Here is a 17,336-nt window from a genome sequence, read left to right on the forward strand (position 1 = left end):
GTTCTAAATTTATGAATGGGGCATGCTTATTTAAGATGGTGAGGAAGGCACTTTTAAAGAATAGCCAGGCATCATCTACTGACGGGATGAGGTCAATGTCATTCCAGGATACTCCGGCCAGGTCGATTAGAAAGGCCTGCTCGCAGAAGTGTTTTAGGGAGCGTTTGACAGTGATGAAGGGTGGTCGTTTGGTCGCAGACCCATTACGGATGCAGGCATTGAGGCAGTTATCGCTGAGATCTTGATTGAAAACAGCAGAGGTGTATTTGGAGGGCGAGTTAGTTAGGATGACATCTATGAGGGTGCCCGTGTTTACGGATTTGTAGTTGTACCTGGTAGGTTCATTGATAATTTCTGTGAGATTGAGGGCATCAAGCTTAGATTATAGGATGGCCGGGGTGTTAACATGTCCCAGTTAAGGTCACCTCGTAGCACGAGCTCAGAAGATAGATGGGGGGCAATCAATTCACATATGGTATCGAGGGCACAGCTCGGGGCAGAGGGAGGTCTATAGCAAGCGGCAACCGTGAGAGACTTGTTTCTGGAAAGGTGAATTTTTAGAAGTAGAAGCTCGAATTGTTTGGGTACAGACTTGGATAGTAATACAGAACTCTGCAGGCTATCTTTGCAGTAGATTGCAACACCGCCCCCTTTGGCAGTTCTAACTTGGCAGAAAATGTTATAGTTTGCGATGGAGATTTCAGGGGTTTTCCTAAGCCAGGATTCAGACACGGCTAAGACATCCGGGTTGGCAGAGTGTGCTAAAGCAGTGAGTAAAACAAAGTTAGGGAGTAGCATAGATAGCACAATAGCATAGATTCAAGGCATAGTGTACAGACAAAGGTAAGGTAGGATGTGAGTACATTGGAGGTAAACCTAGGCATTGAGTAATGATGAGAGAGATATAGTCTCTAGAGATGTTTAAACCAGGTGATGTCATCGCATATGTAGGAGGCGGAACAACATGGTTGGTTAAGGAATATTGAGCAGGGCTAGAGGCTCTACAGTGAAATAAGACAGTAATCACAATAATTAAACAATCAAATCAAAAATAACGAAAGTTGGTTATCCCTATTAATCAAACGCTCGAAAAAAACGAAGGAGTAAAGGGAATCATGGAGGGGGGGGGGGGGGGGGGGGGGGTGCATGCGCGATGAGCGACTGCGGTGCTTGCCCCAGCAGTGTCAAATCTTTAAAAAGGGCCGCAGCCAGCTAGTTCCGAGAGAGAGAGTGAGAGAGTCTCTTTCTCTGAATGGCTGAACCTACAAATGAAACAGAACTTTTAGTTTCATGTTTCTCAAAACAATGCTTTACACATCTACACAAAGAAGCAATATTTACAGAGGCTTCATCACTTCGTGGGATTTTTATTGAACAAGTAGCCAGTTTTGGATAATGATGATTTCCGTTCATTTTTTTTCATTATTTGAGATGACAGGGATTCGGAGTCGTTGATCAATCAATCGATCAATTACATTGTATATGTCTATATTTAGAGCTTTTAACAAAAACACGTAGCAGTGTCTTATCAGCGGCGAGATAGTGTCAATTGCATTCTTTGAGGAAAGTTGTGGTTTGTAAAAGTCGATTATAACGTTTTACCCTGATAAGCGTAAAGGAGGCGGGTATGTAAGGAAGAAAGCAAGGAACGAAGAAAAGCTTTGTAGCCTATTAACAGCAAGCCATCCTGTGAGGAAACTGAGCGGAGGAGGAGATGTACATATGTGAGTTTAGACTGGGTGTGGGTGTGTGTGCCATCTGTCAGCCTCTTTCTTGGTGTGGTTGTTTTGCTGGTCGGCCTCTGTTTGCGTGTGTGTTGTGTTTGCGCGCGCGAGCCTGCATGCATTTGTGTATCCATTTCCTTTTCCTTTTCATCAGCAATGGATGCTCAGTTGACAGACATTAGTCAGAGGCGCATGATGCCCACATCAGCTCGTGGTAGAAAAGCGGGTGATTCAGTGCGCAAGCGGCCCAGTGATGCTGAAGTGACAGCTCCCCCAGCGCGCTGTCTCTTGCCACACACACTCTTGTGAAACACCAGTAGCAGCTGCGCCGCTGATGGTCCTCGGGTTTCAGAGTGTGTGTCTTTTTATTCTTTATCCCTCAAACTCTCTCTCTCTCTCTCTCTCTCTCTCTCCTGATTTACTCTCTATGCCCTATTCAACCCCCATCCAGTCTGGGTAGCTCTCTTTCTGATAGAGGAAGGCTTTGCACTGGCACAGAAAACCAAAGGTGGGTGTGATCTCATTTGTATGGCAGAAATGTGTTCTATTTAGGGTGAATGTTTGTTTTAATTCAATGAACAAAAATATAAATGCAACATGTAAAGTGTTGGTCCAATGTTTCATGAGCTGAAATAAAATATCCCAGAAATGTTCCATATGCACAAAAATCTTATTGCTCACAAATTGTGGGCATGTGGTGGTTAATTTCTTTACTATCAAATGAGGAGAGACAAACTTATCACACAAGTCAGAGTTATACTTAAACTAAATCTTTAATAGTGAGAGCTTTGCAATAGCAATGGCTTGTCGACAAATCACCGTTTCTAATGATCCGTTGAGAGCGGCAACACAAAGGCTACTGAGATCTTTTATAGGAAAGATACTTTCAACCTACATGACGAACAACAGATATATAGAATGGGTCTCAAAGTTAAGATTTGTATGAAAGATACCTATAATACATAGCAGGCAGCATCTGCTGTGTCAACAGTTGTCATTGTATAGACCAGTGTCTGGCCCTCCGACTCCAAACTGGAACCATTGCTCTCTGGTACCATATAGAACAGAAACATTAACTCATGCTCTGGAATGCTCTTTAGGTTTTATCACCCAAAGACATCGTAAATCTCCTCTGTCAGTGTTATCTCCCAGAGGCCCATCCTCAGTAGAACACACACACAAAAGCTATAAGAATACTCTATTCTGTCGAATAAAACAACCATTTGATGCAATAAAAGTATTATAACATAATCTTGCAATTTCTCTCACAGGCACAAATGTGTTTACATCCCTGTTAGTGAGCATTTTTTTATTTGCCAACATTATCCATCCACCTGACAGGTGTGGCATATCAAGAAGCTTATTAAACAGCATGATCATTATACAGGTGCACCTTGTGCTAGGGACAATGAAAGGCCACTTTAAAATGTGCAGTTTTGTCACATAACACAATTCCACAGATGTCTCAAGTTTTGAGGGAGCGTGCAATTAGCATGCTGACTGCAGGAATGTCCACCAGAGCTGTTGCAAATAATGTAATGTTCATTTCTTTGACATAAGCCGCCTTCAACGTCGTTTTAGAGATTTTGGCAGTACGTCCAACCAGCCTCACAACCGCAGACCACGTGTATGGCGGTGTGTGGACGAGCGGTTTGCTGATGTCAAGGTTGTGAATGTAACGGATGTGAAATGGCTAGCTAGTTAGCGGGTACGCGCTAGTAGCATTTCAATCAGTTACGTCACTTGCTCTGAAACCTAGAAGTAGGGTTGCACCTTGCTCTGCAAGGGCCGCGGCTTTTGTGGAGCGATGGGTAACGACGCTTCGTGGGTGTCAGTTGTTGATGTGTGCAGAGGGTCCCTGGTTCGCGCCCGTGTCGGGGCGAGGGGACGACGTAAAGTTATACTGTTACATTGATGCTGTTGACCCGGATCACTGGTTGCTGCGGAAAAAGAGGAGGTTGAAAGGGGGGTGAGTGTAACGGATGTGAAATGGCTAGCTAGTTAGCGGGTACGCGCTAGTAGCATTTCAATCAGTTACGTCACTTGCTCTGAAACCTAGAAGTAGGGTTGCACCTTGCTCTGCAAGGGCCGCGGCTTTTGTGGAGCGATGGGTAACGACGCTTCGTGGGTGACTGTTGTTGATGTGTGCAGAGGGTCCCTGGTTCGCGCCCGTGTCGGGGCGAGGGAACGGTTTAAAGTTATACTGTTACATGAACAGAGTGCCCCATGGTGGCAGTGGGGTTATGGTATGGGTAGGCATAAGCTACGAACAATGAAACACAATTGCATTTTATCGATGGCAATTTAAATGCACAAAAATACCATGACGAGGTCCTGAGGCCTATTTTTTTTAAAGCTTTCTGTGGCCAGTAGATACATACTGTATCCCCAGTCATGTGAAATTCATAGATTAGGACCTAATGAATTTATTTAAATTGACTGATTTCGTATATGAACTGTAACTCAGTAAATTCTTTGAAATTGTTGCATGTTGCGTTCATATTTTTGTTCAGTGTATTCAATATCTGAAATGTCACAGAAACTCAGTTGTGATTTGTTGAGTATGTGATGTCTTTCAAGGAATACATATGTTAATTCATGTGTGTTAATTTCAAGTTTGGAAATCAAACTGAGACAGTGCTTTTGGAGTCACCCCCATTATATATAAGTACCCTCATAATCAAGCTGTTTCTACACCTGAATAATATCGGTGACATCACTGTACTAATAAATGTTTACTTCCTGGTGTGTGGTGTGATTGTTTTTTCCATGGCATCCGTAGACTCTCAGAATGTGGGTAAGATTTCCCAGAATGCCCGACAGTGTGGCACCTGGATCAGAAACATCAACGGGGGGCAGTTCAGCTCTCCAAACTACCCTAAAATCTACCCTCCCAACAAGGAGTGCCTCTACATACTGGAAGGTAACACACACACGCACGCACGCACGCACGCACACACACACACACACACACACACACACACACACACACACACACACACACACACACACACACACACACACACACACACACACACACACACACACACACACACACACACACACACACACACACACACACACACACACACATGGATTAAAACTCTTACATATCTTGACACAGAGCGTCATATTTGCGCCCTTTCTACCTTGGCCAAATAGTGACACCTACTCTCCTTCCCCTCCCAGCCCTGCCCCGTCAGAGGATCGAGCTTCTGTTTGATGACATCTTTTACATTGAGCCATCCTTTGAGTGTCGTTTCGACCACATCGAGGTGAGAGATGGTCCGTTCAGTTTCTCTCCTCTGATCAACCGCTTCTGTGGCTCCTCCAGCCCAGGCCTGGTGCTCTCCAGCGGACGATTCATCTGGATCCGCTTCTCCAGTGATGAGGAGCTGGAGGGACTGGGCTTCAGGGTCCAGTACACCTTTACCGCAGGTAATTTACCTAAGCCACAGCTAATGAACCACAACACACCTTTTACACAGGTAATACACTTCTATACTTACCTTTACCGCAAGTAATTTACCTGAACCACAGCTAATGAACCACAACACACACTTTTACTGCAGGGAGTGGCTAACTCAATCCAACATAACACATCTAGCCGGGTCCAGTACATATTTTCTGCAAGTAATTTCCCTCAACCACAGTTAGCACTTTACTGTAGGTAACACATCTTAGGAGCAAACATTGACTTCAGCTTCTTTTCAGACCCAGAGTTTCACCTCCATGTGGGAGGAATATTAAATCCTATTCCAGGTAATTTATCAACACTTTAACTAACCCCTTCTTCAACTAGATAACAATAATATAACACTTTATTTAACTGGATTTAACAAGATCATATGTGTTTCTTCATCCCACCCTATCACCTGTCTTTCTCCCTGTCTTTTCCTCTCTCTCCTCCCCCCTCCCCCCCTATCTGTCAGACTGTCAGTTTGAGCTAAGTGGAGCTGATGGTATGATCCGGTCCGGTCAGGTGGAGGAGGAGGACAAAGTCAAACCTGACCAGGCGGTCGACTGTATCTGGACCATACGAGCTCCGCCCAACTTCAAGGTCTATTACACCTCTATGACATGTCTCAACTCTCTATATCTAAATATCTATATCTAAAAATCTATATCTAAATATCTATATCTACCCTCTTTAACAACTCCCTCCCCTCCCTCCATCCATCTGTTTCTCTCCCTTTTGTCTTGGTCAGATCTACCTGCGGTTTCTGGAGTATCAGCTGGAGAATTCCAACGAGTGTAAGAAGAACTTTGTGGCCGTGTACGACGGCAGCAGTGCCATAGAGGACCTCAAGGTAGGAGTTGAAATGAGAACTCATTCACTGACTCACTCGCTCACTCACTACTATGCAGTAATGCATATCATTCCCACATTGTGCGCATTCATAATAAAACTAGAGTTAGCACTAATCAATATTAACTACTTATCGGAAAAAAGGTTGTGCAGTGATACATGTGATAATGAGTTTATTGTTGTCATACTTTTTGTTTGTCATATCATCATGTTTTATCATTTTAATTAATTGTTTATTTACTGTGACATCATGGTCGCTGCAGGCCAAGTTCTGCAGTACCGTTGCCACTGACGTAATGCTTGACAACGGGGTGGGCGTGGTCAGGATGTGGGCCGACGAAGGCAGCAGACTCAGCCGCTTTCGCATGCTCTTCACGTCTTTCGCAGACCGTGAGTCCAACACGTTCTTTCTGTCTTTCTCTTCACCCCTTTCTTCACCTGTTTGGCCTACCATGAGTCTATCACCCACTCACTTTACCTCTCTATCACTCTTTCTATCTCTCTCTCTTTCCCTCACAAGCTCACTCTTTCACTGAATCTGTCTTACGCTTCCCCTTTCCCGCTTTCTTCATCTCATCCTTATCTACTGTGTGTCTCTCTCACTCGACCTCTTTGTAACTCTCCTGTATTTCTATTGCTCATACTTACTTTTTTTTAATCACTTTCGTGATTTTTTTTACAAGTACAGTATGTGGTACATTTTCACAACTCTTAAGCACAAAAATCAAAACAGATCATCAAAATGGCTCATGTTTCAAAACTCTAAGGACATTTTCAACTGACTGAGTACAACAAAAACATTCACAAAGTCACTTGTTCACTGCACCGAATCACTCTTTAAATGTAGATACATATTCAATCTAAGTATCTGCTTTTCAAAATTCAATATTCACTTTACTTTTGATATAATTTATTGTCATTTGTTAACAATACAATTAATTATCACTTTATCAAACTACTCAAACTGGTAACTACTGAGCCAAAGTGATGTAGTGCCTAGTTAACATATATAGTTTGATAACTGCTGAACACTGTAAAATTCTATATTTCTACCTCATAAATGTATCAATTTGACAGCATTTTATGTTTGAATGTTAAACCAAATCATATATGGATGTGACTCAGGTGTATCAATGAAATTCAAATAATGAGTGGAATATATTGTTATTGTCACGTCCTGACCAGAGTTCTTATGTGTTGTGCTTGTTTTAGTGTTGGTCAGGACGTGAGCTGGGTGGGCATTCTATGTTGTGTGTCTAGTTTGTCTGTTTCTGTGTTCAGCCTAATATGGTTCTCAATCAGAGGCAGCTATCAATTGTTGTCCCTGATTGAGAATCATATATAGGTGGCTTGTTTTGTGTTGGGGATTTGTGGGTGGTTGTTTTCTGTGTCAGTGTTTGTGCCACACGGGACTGTGACGGTTAGTTTGTTTTGTTATTTTGTAATTGTATATTGTTTTCATGTTATTAAATCATGGAAACTTACCACGCTGTACATTGGTCCTCCGATCCTTCTCGCCTCTCCTCGTCCGATGAGGAGGACGAAATAGACTGCCGTTACAGAACCACCCACCTAACTTGGACCAAGCAGCGTGGCTACGGGCAGCGACAGCAGCAGCAGCGGCCAGCTACACAGGACTCCTGGACATGGGAGGAAATTTTGGAGGGAAAATGACACTGGGCTCACATTGGAGAATATCGCCGCTCTCGGGAAGAGATGGAGGCAGCTAAAGCCCAGGAGCGGTGGTATGAGGAGGCAGCACGGAAGCGTGGCTGGAAGCCCGTGAAGAAACCCCCAAAATGAATTTTTTGGGGGGGGGGGGGCTAAAGGGTAGTGTGGCGAAGGCAGGTAGGAAACCTGCGCCCACCTCCCATGCTTACCGTGGAGAGCGGGAGTACGGGCAGACACCGTGTTATGCGGAAGAGCGCACGGTGTCTCCTGTACGTGTGCATAGCCCGGTGCGGGTTATTCCACCTCCCCGCACTGGCCGGGCTAGATTGAGCATTGAGCCAAGTGCCATGAAGCCGGCTCAACATATCTGGCCTCCAGTACGTCTCCTCGGGCCGGTGTACATGGCACCAGCCATACGCATGGTGTCCCCGGTTCGCCAACACAGCCCAGTGCGGGTTATTCCACCTCCCCGCACTGGACGGGCTACGGGGAGCATTCAACCAGGTAAGGTTGGGCAGGCTCGGTGCTCAAGGGAGCCAGTACGCCTGCATGGTCCGGTATATCCGGCGCCACCTTCCCGCCCCAGCCCAGTACCATCAGTGCTTACACCACGCACCAGGCTTCCAGTGCGTCTCCAGAGCCCTGTTCCTCCTCCACGCACTCTCCCTGTGGTGCGTGTCTCCAGCCCAGTACCTCCAGTTCCGGCACCACGCACTAAGCCTCCTGTGCGTCTCCAGAGCCCTGTACGCACTGTTCCTGCTCCCCGCACTAGCCTTGAGGTGCGTGTCTCCAGTCCGGTACCACCAGTTCCGGCATCACGCACCAGGCCTACTGTGTGCCTCAGCAGGTCAGAGTGTGCCCCGTCTGCCCAACGCCGCCTGCACTGCTCGTCTGCCTAGCGCCGTCTGAGCTGCCTGCCTGCCCAGCGCCGTCTGAGCCATCCGTCTGCCCAGCGCCATCTGAGCCATCCGTCTGCCCAGCGCCATCTGAGCCATCCGTCTGTCCCGAGTCTTCAGAGCCGCCCGTCTGTCCCGAGCCATTAGAGCCGTCCGTTAGTCAGGAGCCGCTAGAGCCGTCCGTCAGTCAGGAGCTGCCAGAGCCGCCAGCCAGTCAGGAGCTGCCAGAGCCGCCAGCCAGTCAGGAGCTGCCAGAGCCGCCAGCCAGTCAGGAGCTGCCAGAGCCGCCAGCCAGTCAGGAACTGCCAGAGCCGCCAGCCAGTCATGAGCTGCCCTCCAGTCATGAGCTGCCCTCCAGTCATGAGCTGCCCTCCAGTCATGAGCTGCCCTCCAGTCATGAGCTGCCCCTCAGCCCGGAGCTGCCCCTCAGCCCGGAGCTGCCATTAGTCCGGAGCTGCCCTTCAGTCCAGAGCTGCCTCTCTGTCCGGAGCTGCCCTTCAGTCCGGAGTTGCCCCTCTGTCCTGAGCTACCTCTCTGTCCTGAGCTACCTCTCTGTCCTGAGCTACCTCTCTGTCCTGAGCTACCTCTCTGTCCTGAGCTGTCTCCTAAATCATGTGGGGGCCTTGGGGAGGATTCCTAGGCCAAGGTCGGGGGCGAGGGTCGCCACTCAAAGGACGCTAAGGAGGGGGACAAAGACAGTGGTGGAGTGGTGTCCTCGTCCTGCGCCGGAGACGCCACCGCGGACAGATGCCCACCCAGACCCTCCCCTTGAGTTTTAGGGGTGCGTTCGGAGTCCGCACCTCAGGAGGGGGGTACTGTCACGTCCTGACCAGAGTTCTTATGTGTTGTGCTTGTTTTAGTGTTGGTCAGGACGTGAGCTGGGTGGGCATTCTATGTTGTGTGTCTAGTTTGTCTGTTTCTGTGTTCAGCCTAATATGGTTCTCAATCAGAGGCAGCTGTCAATCGTTGTCCCTGATTGAGAATCATATATAGGTGGCTTGTTTTGTGTTGGGGATTTGTGGGTGGTTGTTTTCTGTGTCAGTGTTTGTGCCACACGGGACTGTGACGGTTATTTTGTAATTGTATATTGTTTTCATGTTATTAAATCATGGAAACTTACCACGCTGTACATTGGTCCTGCGATCCTTCTCGCCTCTCCTCGTCCGATGAGGAGGACGAAATAGACTGCCGTTACAGTTATACAACCCAGGTATTCCAGCAGTGCATTTTATACTACACTATAATTACAAATGGTAGCACATAGTGACTTTTTCCACTATGTGCTACCATTTGGAATGATAGTGTAGTATAAAATGCACTGTTGAAATACCTGGGTTGTATTACAAGATATTCCACTCAATATCTGAATTTCATTGATACACTGTAAGCTGAGAAACAGGTGATACTGTATTAGTTGACAAGTCATGTAGAAAAGGTGATCTTGTACAATGTTCCATTGGGCAGAAATCAGTGGAGGCTGCTGAAAAGAGGACAGACCCTAATAATGGCTGGAATAGTGTAATGGCTGGTATGGAGTAAATGGAATGATATAAAACACATGAAAACCAAAAGAAATGTGACACCATTCCATTTACTCCATTCCGGCCATTATCCTTTCTAGCCCAGGGGTTCCGCTAGCGGAACACCCACAACATTCCGCTGAAAAGGCAGCGTGCGAAATTCAAAAATATTTTTTTGAAATATGTAACTTTCACACATTAACAAGTCCAATACAGCAAATGAAAGATAAACATCTTGTTAATCTACCCATCGTGTCCGATTTTTAAAATGTTTTACAGCGAAAACACAACATATATTTATGTTAGATCACCACCAAATCCAAAAAACACAGCCATTTTCCCAGCCAAAGATAGAGTCACAAAAGCAGAAATAGAGATAAAATTAATCACTAACCTTTGATAATCTTCATCAGATGACACTCATAGGACATCATGTTACACAATACATTTATGTTTTGTTCAATAATGTGCATATTTATATCCACAAATCTCGGTTTACATTGGCGCCATGTTCAGAAATGCCTCCAAATATCTGGAGTAATTACAGAGAGCCACGTCAAATAACAGAAATACTCATGATAAACTTTGATGAAAGATACATCTTTTACATATAATTAAAGATACACTTGTTCTTAATGCAACCGCTGTGTCAGATTTTTTTTTAACTTTGGGAAAAAGCATACCATGCAATTGTAACGGCAGATTTCCTCCTCTTCGTCTGAAGAGGAGGTGTAGCAGGGATCGGACCAAAGCGCAGCGTTGTTAGTGTTTATCATGTTTTAATAATGACAAAAACGTGAACACTACAAATACCAAAACAACAAATGTGAAAAACCGAAACAGTCCTATCTGGTGCATAGACACAAAGACAGAAGACAACCACCCACAAACCCCAACACAAAACAGGATACCTAAATATGGTTCCCAATCAGAGACAACGCAAAACACCTGTCTCTGATTGAGAACCATATCAGGCCAAACAAGAAACCCACATAGAAACAGACAACATAGAATGCCCACTCAGCTCACGTCCTGACCAACACTAAAACAACAAAAACACAAAAGAACAATGGTCAGAACGTGACAGCAATAATCTGAGACGGCGCTCAGAAATACACAACATTTCTCCGCCTTGTTGGAGTCAACAGAAATTACATCATAAATATTCCCTTACCTTTGATGATCTTTCATCAGAATGCAGTGCCAGGAATCCTAGTTCCACAATAAATCGTTGTTTTGTTCGATAATGTCCATTACTAGTGTACTTTTGCAGGCACGTTTAGTTCACATGTCCAAACGCTGGCACCGGTCCAGGCGAACTTGGACGAAAACTTCAAAAAGTTATATTCCAGGTCGAATAAACTGGTCAAATTAAGTAGAGAATCAATCTTCAGGATGTTGTTATCATATATATCCAATAACGTTCCAACCGGAGCATTCGTTTTTGTCTACAGAGTAATGGAACACATGGCCATATCACGACTAGCGCGCGTGACCAGGAACTAACATTCTACCCAGACCACTGACTCAAATAGCTGCCATCCGGCCCCACATCACACTAGAGGCTTCATTCCACGTTCCACTGACTGTTGACATCTAGTGGAAGGCGTAGGAAGTGCGAACAGATCCATATCTTACTGGGATGTGAATAGACGATGAGTTTAACATCAACCAGCCCCAGAATTTCCACTTTCTGTTTGGAAGTTTCGCTGCCATATGAGTTCTGTTATACTCACAGACATAATTCAAACAGTTTTAGAAACTTCAGAGTGTTTTCTATCCAATAGTAATAATAATATGCATATATTAGCATCTGGGACAGAGTAGGAGGCAGTTCACTACGGGCACGCGATTCATCCAAAGTGAAAATGCTGCCCCCTATCCCTAAAAAGTTATTATGAGCCGTCCTCCCCTCAGCAGCCTCCACTGGCAGAAAGTGCTTACAAAACCGTGCTACGTTTTTACAGTAGCCGTCATTGTAAAATAAGAATTTGTTCTTAACTGACTTGCCTAGTTAAATAAAGGTTAAATAAAAATACAAAATATAAAATATAAAGTAGCCAACTGTTAAACAATACCCATATTTCTGATGATTTGTCCTATGTACTATGTGTACTGTATGGTGCATGTCAAATTATAATCAAATACTATATGGAATATATTTACCATCTACTACTTCGTTCCATTCAGCACTGCAAAAATAACAGTTTTGCAATGTGTATCTTGTATTTTTTGCTATTGGCTTTAATGGTAGTTAAAATAACTAAATGGTGAGCCTATCATTATCTGATGTATTGGTGACTGAATTAAATGTTCTCATGGTATTTCACAGAAAACATTTGCATGAATCACTGATGAATGTTTTTGCATGAATGACTCAGAAAGATGTGTGAAACCCCAACGAATGCACAATCAAACATTCTGAACATACAATAGGGGGCATTACAAATTCACCACATACTTATGAAAATAGCACCAAAGCGAGTGTAAAAAACTGTAACATAATTGTATCCTCTTGTAGCTGAGACTTCACATAGCTGTTTCAGAATTTTTTTTCTCTTACGCTATAGGTTTAAATACACTATATATATAAAAGTATGTGGACACCCCTTCAAATGAGTGGATTCGGCTATTTCAGCCACACCCATTGCTGACAGGTGTATAAAATCGAGCACAAAGCCATGCAATCTCCATAGACAAACATTGGCAGTAAAATGGCCTTACTGAAGAGCTCAGTGAATTTCAATGTGGCACCGTCATAGGATGCCACCTTTCCAACAAGTCAGTTCGTAAAATGTATGCCCTGCTAGAGCTGCCCCGGTCAAGTGTAAGTGCTGTTATTGTGAAGTGAAAATGTCTAGAAGCAACAACTGCTCAGCCGCAAAGTGGTAGGTCACACAAGCTCACAGAACGGGACTTCTGGGTGCTGAAGCACGTAGCACATAAAAATTGTCTGTCCTCGGTTGCAACACTCGCTACCGAGTTCCAAACCGCCTCTGGAATCAACGTCGGCACAAGAACTGTTCATTAGGAGTTTCATGAAATGGGTTTCCATGGCCAAGCAGCCACACACAAGCCTAAGATCATCATCTGCTATGCCAAGCATCGGCTGGAGTCGTGTAACTCTTGCCGCCATTGGACTCTGGAGCAGTGGAAAAGCGTTCTGGAGTGATGAATCACACTCAACCATCTGCCAGTCCAATGGATTAATCTGGGTTTGGCGGATGGCAGGAGAACAGGAGAACTATACCTGCCCCAATCCATAGTGCCAACTGTAAAGTTTGGTGGAGAAGGAATAATGGTCTGGGGCTGTTTTTCATGGTTCGGGCTAGGCACCTTAGTTCCAGTGAAGGGAAATCTTAACGCTACAGCATACAATGACATTCTAGACGATTCTGTGCTTCCAACTTTGTGGCAACAGTTTGAGGAAAGCCCTTTCCTGTTTCAGCATGACAGACAATGCCCCTGTGTACAAAGCAAGGTCCATGCAGAAATGGTTTGTCGAGATCAGTGTGGAAGAACTTGAATGCCCATGATTTTGGAATTAGATGTTCGACGAGCAGGCGTCCACATACTTTTGGTCATGTAGTGTAGCATAACTGTGCTAGTATAGGTTACAACTAACATAATGGCTCATCATATCGATGAAATAAAAAATGATTTGTGTGTGTGTGCTGTGTGCGTGCGTGTGTGTGTTGCAGCCCCATGTTCAGGCGACATGTTCTTCTGTCACAGTAGCATGTGCATCAACAACTCTCTGGTGTGTAACGGGGTGCAGAACTGTGTCTTTCCCTGGGACGAGAGCAACTGTAAAGGTGAGACACATGTTATGTTATACTGTATTATATTTTTATAATATCATCTTCATATTTCACATCAAGAGGAAAAACAAATTTTTGTTGGACGATTCCCGGAATCGGTAGGGAATGAGCAGGAAATCCAGAATCCTTCCACCAGGTTTTCTAAGAATTTTGCAAAAGTTATCGGAATTTTGGAACCCTAAGTCTCTCGTTCTCTGTCTCTCTGTAGAGAAGAAGCCTAAAGGTATATTCCATCACATTACTAAGACCCATGGGACAATTATAGGTGTGTCTACAGGACTCGTCCTCCTCCTCCTCATCATCTCCATACTGGTGCAGGTCAAACAGCCACGCAAGAAGGTGTGTAAGCAACCAAATGTTGACAAATATTACAAATTATGTTTGACAGTCAATCGTCTGTGTGTGAATGAACAAAATTCGTAAAATGAAGCACGTTACTATTTTACGAGTGGCATGGGTCTGGGTCGTCGAGAGAAATAAAGCGTCTATCACGCTTGTGGGATCCTAACCCTTGTATGTTAACAGGTGGTGGCGCGGAAGAGTGCCCTTTTCAATGGAGCTGACTTCAAGGAAGTGTTTGAACCTCCGCACTATGAACTCTTCTCACTCAGAGAGAAGGTGGGTTTAACATCTAGACTTAATGATATATACCAAACCAAAATATAAAACGCAACATGCAAAAATGTCAATGATTTTTCTGAGTTACAATTCATATAAGGAAATCAGTCAATTGAAATAAATTAAATCTATGGATTTCATGACTAGGCAGGGGTGCAGCCATGGGTGGGCCTGGAAGGGCATAGGCCCACCCACTGGGGAGCAAGGCTCTGCCAATCAGAATGAGTTTTTCCCCACAAAAGGGCTTTATTACAGACAGAAATACTCCTCAGCATCCCCCACCCCCCCACCTCCCCTCAGATGATCCCGCAGGTGAAGAAGCACGTGGTATGCGGTTGTGAGGTCGGTTGGACGTACCGCCAAATTCTCTAAAACGACGTTGGAGGCAGCTTATGGTAGAGAAATTAACATTCAATTGTCTGGTAAAAGCTCTGCTGGACATTCCTGCAGTCAGCATACCAATTGCAATGATCATGCTGTTTAATCAGCTTCTTGACAGATTATATTGGCAAAGGAGAAATGCTCACTAATAGGAATGTAAATGAATGTCTGCACAAAATTTGAGAGAAATAAGCTTTTTGTACTTTTGGAACATTTCTTGGATTTTTTATTTCAGCTACATGTTGGGTTTATATTTTTGTTCAGTGTAGTTTATTATGCTACTGATGTTTTAGTCTTGTATTTTACTTTGCTTTACTTCACTTAGTTTATAAAGTAGTGATGATGACGATGATGACGGTGGTAAGGAGGATGATGACGATGATCACTGTATGAAGATGGTTATCATTATCTTTGTCATCCTAAGGAGTTGTCTACGGACATCGACCTACCAGAAGAACTCCAGTCTCTCAACGCTCTGAGACGTTCCTCCACCACTTCACGCTGCATCCATGAGCACCACTGTGGCTCCCAGGCCTCCGCCAACCCCAGCCGACGTGCTTCTTCTGTGGGCATAGGATCCATGGAGCTGCCCCCCTTCCGGGGCGAGTTCACCCAGGGTCAGCCAGGCTCCCTACCCTCTCTGAGAGGCGTCAACAGCAGCCTGAGGAAGAAGAGCTGGCCTAGTATGAAACAGGTAGGACTGGTGGGAGGCGAGGGCCTGGTGGACCGGGTAAGGGGGAGGGAGGATAGGGTGATGGAAGAGGAGGAAGAAGAGGAGGTGGAAGGAGGGAGGTGTGATGTGTATGTACGCAGAGGGATGAGCATGAGATCCATCTGTGAGATGTCTCAGCAGAGATCGATGTCCATGGACTTCTGAGAGAGAATGAGGATAGGAGGAAGGGAACAGAAAGGAGGATGTGGTGGAGGAAGGAGAGAACATTTGTGATAGAAAAACAATCAGTATCCCTTGACACATTTACTATGAAGGAAAATAGATTGGACCCCAACCTCTAACCTAGACACTCTCTCTGGTATCTCTGAAACTTCGACTATCCTGTTGCACTGGATCTACGAGTTAAAGGCATCATCCGTAACTTCGATCACCGTTAAAAAGTGCACGCTGACACTTTTTTGAAGGTGACAATCTGGTATGCAAACCACAAGTATGACAACCAAAAAAGAAGAGGAACACACTGATGTTTTGTTTTAAGTTAATTATGTTTGTATTTCATGTTTCTGCCACAGGGAAAAGAGAATTTATGGAGTGTGTCCTTAAAGTGGGCCTGCTTTAACAAATACTGTCTCCAAGGCCGGAGACAGGCCATATAGTGTATATTTCTTATTTCTTTCATGACAAACCTCACTGTGTATTTTTCCCCAAAACGTTTTTTCCCTAAAGGTTTTTTCTCTCCATTTGTTGATTTTGTATTCATAGATTTAGAGAGGATAGTTGATGGAGAATTGTGTTACGTTAGCACTGGATGATAATGATGAAGGATGCCTTGTATCATTGTGTTGTTGTTTTGTTTTGATTGATTTTGTTTTGCTTTGTTGTTGAATATATTAAAGAATGCAGCTCTTGGTGACTGGGGTGAGTTGATGGTGAGTGAACCATGTGGCTGTGGTAGATGAGGATCAGAGTGAGTTGGCCGTGGTTTCGGTTGAACACTCTGCTGAGACAGCATGGTTTTATGAGGCTTCCTGTAATGGTCTGTCACACCACTACGCAGGCAAGAAAACCCCTCTTGAAACCCTGACTAATACAACCAAGCAATATACAACCAATAAACAACCAAATGTACAAACAATATACATACTGTATACAGTGAGCTCCAAAAGTTTTGGGACAGTGACACATTTTTTGTTGTTTTGGCTCTGTACTCCAGCACTTTGGATTTGGTACAATGACTGTGAGGTTAAAGTGCAGACTGTCAGCTTTAATTTGAGTGTATTTTCATCAATATCGGGTGAACTGTTTAGAAATTACAGCACTTTTTGTACATAGTACCCACATTTTAGGGGACCAAAAGTATTGGGACAAATTCACTTATATGTGCATTAAAGTAGTCAAAGGTTTAGTATTTGGTCCAATATTCCTAGTGGCTCTACAAATTTGTTGGATGAATTTGCTGTTTGTTCTGGTTGTGTTTCAGATCATTTTGTGCCCAACAGAAATGAATGGTAAATAATGTATTGTATCATTTTGGAGTCACTTTTCTTGTAAATAAGAATATAATATATTTCTAAACACCTCTACATTAATGTAGATGCTACCATGATTACGGATCATCCTGAATGAATCGTGAATAATGATGAGTGAAAAAGTTACAGATGCACAAATATCATACCCCCAAGACATGCTAACCCTATTACAATAGTAGGGGATGTTAGCATTT

The 17,336-nt window shown here is 44.2% G+C and overlaps 1 protein-coding gene across 1 annotated transcript; it reads left to right on the forward strand.

Moving 5' to 3' along the window:
- The first annotated feature begins 1,880 nt into the window (after positions 1-1,880).
- Positions 1,881-15,817, forward strand: neto2b (neuropilin (NRP) and tolloid (TLL)-like 2b). Its single transcript, XM_039000398.1, has 12 exons — positions 1,881-1,938; positions 2,176-2,232; positions 4,507-4,647; positions 4,914-5,162; positions 5,439-5,486; positions 5,657-5,784; positions 5,933-6,034; positions 6,297-6,423; positions 13,822-13,935; positions 14,150-14,280; positions 14,467-14,559; positions 15,365-15,817. The coding sequence occupies exons 1-12, from the start codon at positions 1,881-1,883 to the stop codon at positions 15,815-15,817; spliced, it is 1,701 nt and encodes a 566-aa protein (XP_038856326.1).
- The last annotated feature ends 1,519 nt before the right edge of the window (positions 15,818-17,336 follow it).

The sequence above is a fragment of the Salvelinus namaycush genome, chromosome 9, assembly GCF_016432855.1.
Source record: "Salvelinus namaycush isolate Seneca chromosome 9, SaNama_1.0, whole genome shotgun sequence".
Lineage (NCBI taxonomy): Eukaryota > Metazoa > Chordata > Actinopteri > Salmoniformes > Salmonidae > Salvelinus > Salvelinus namaycush.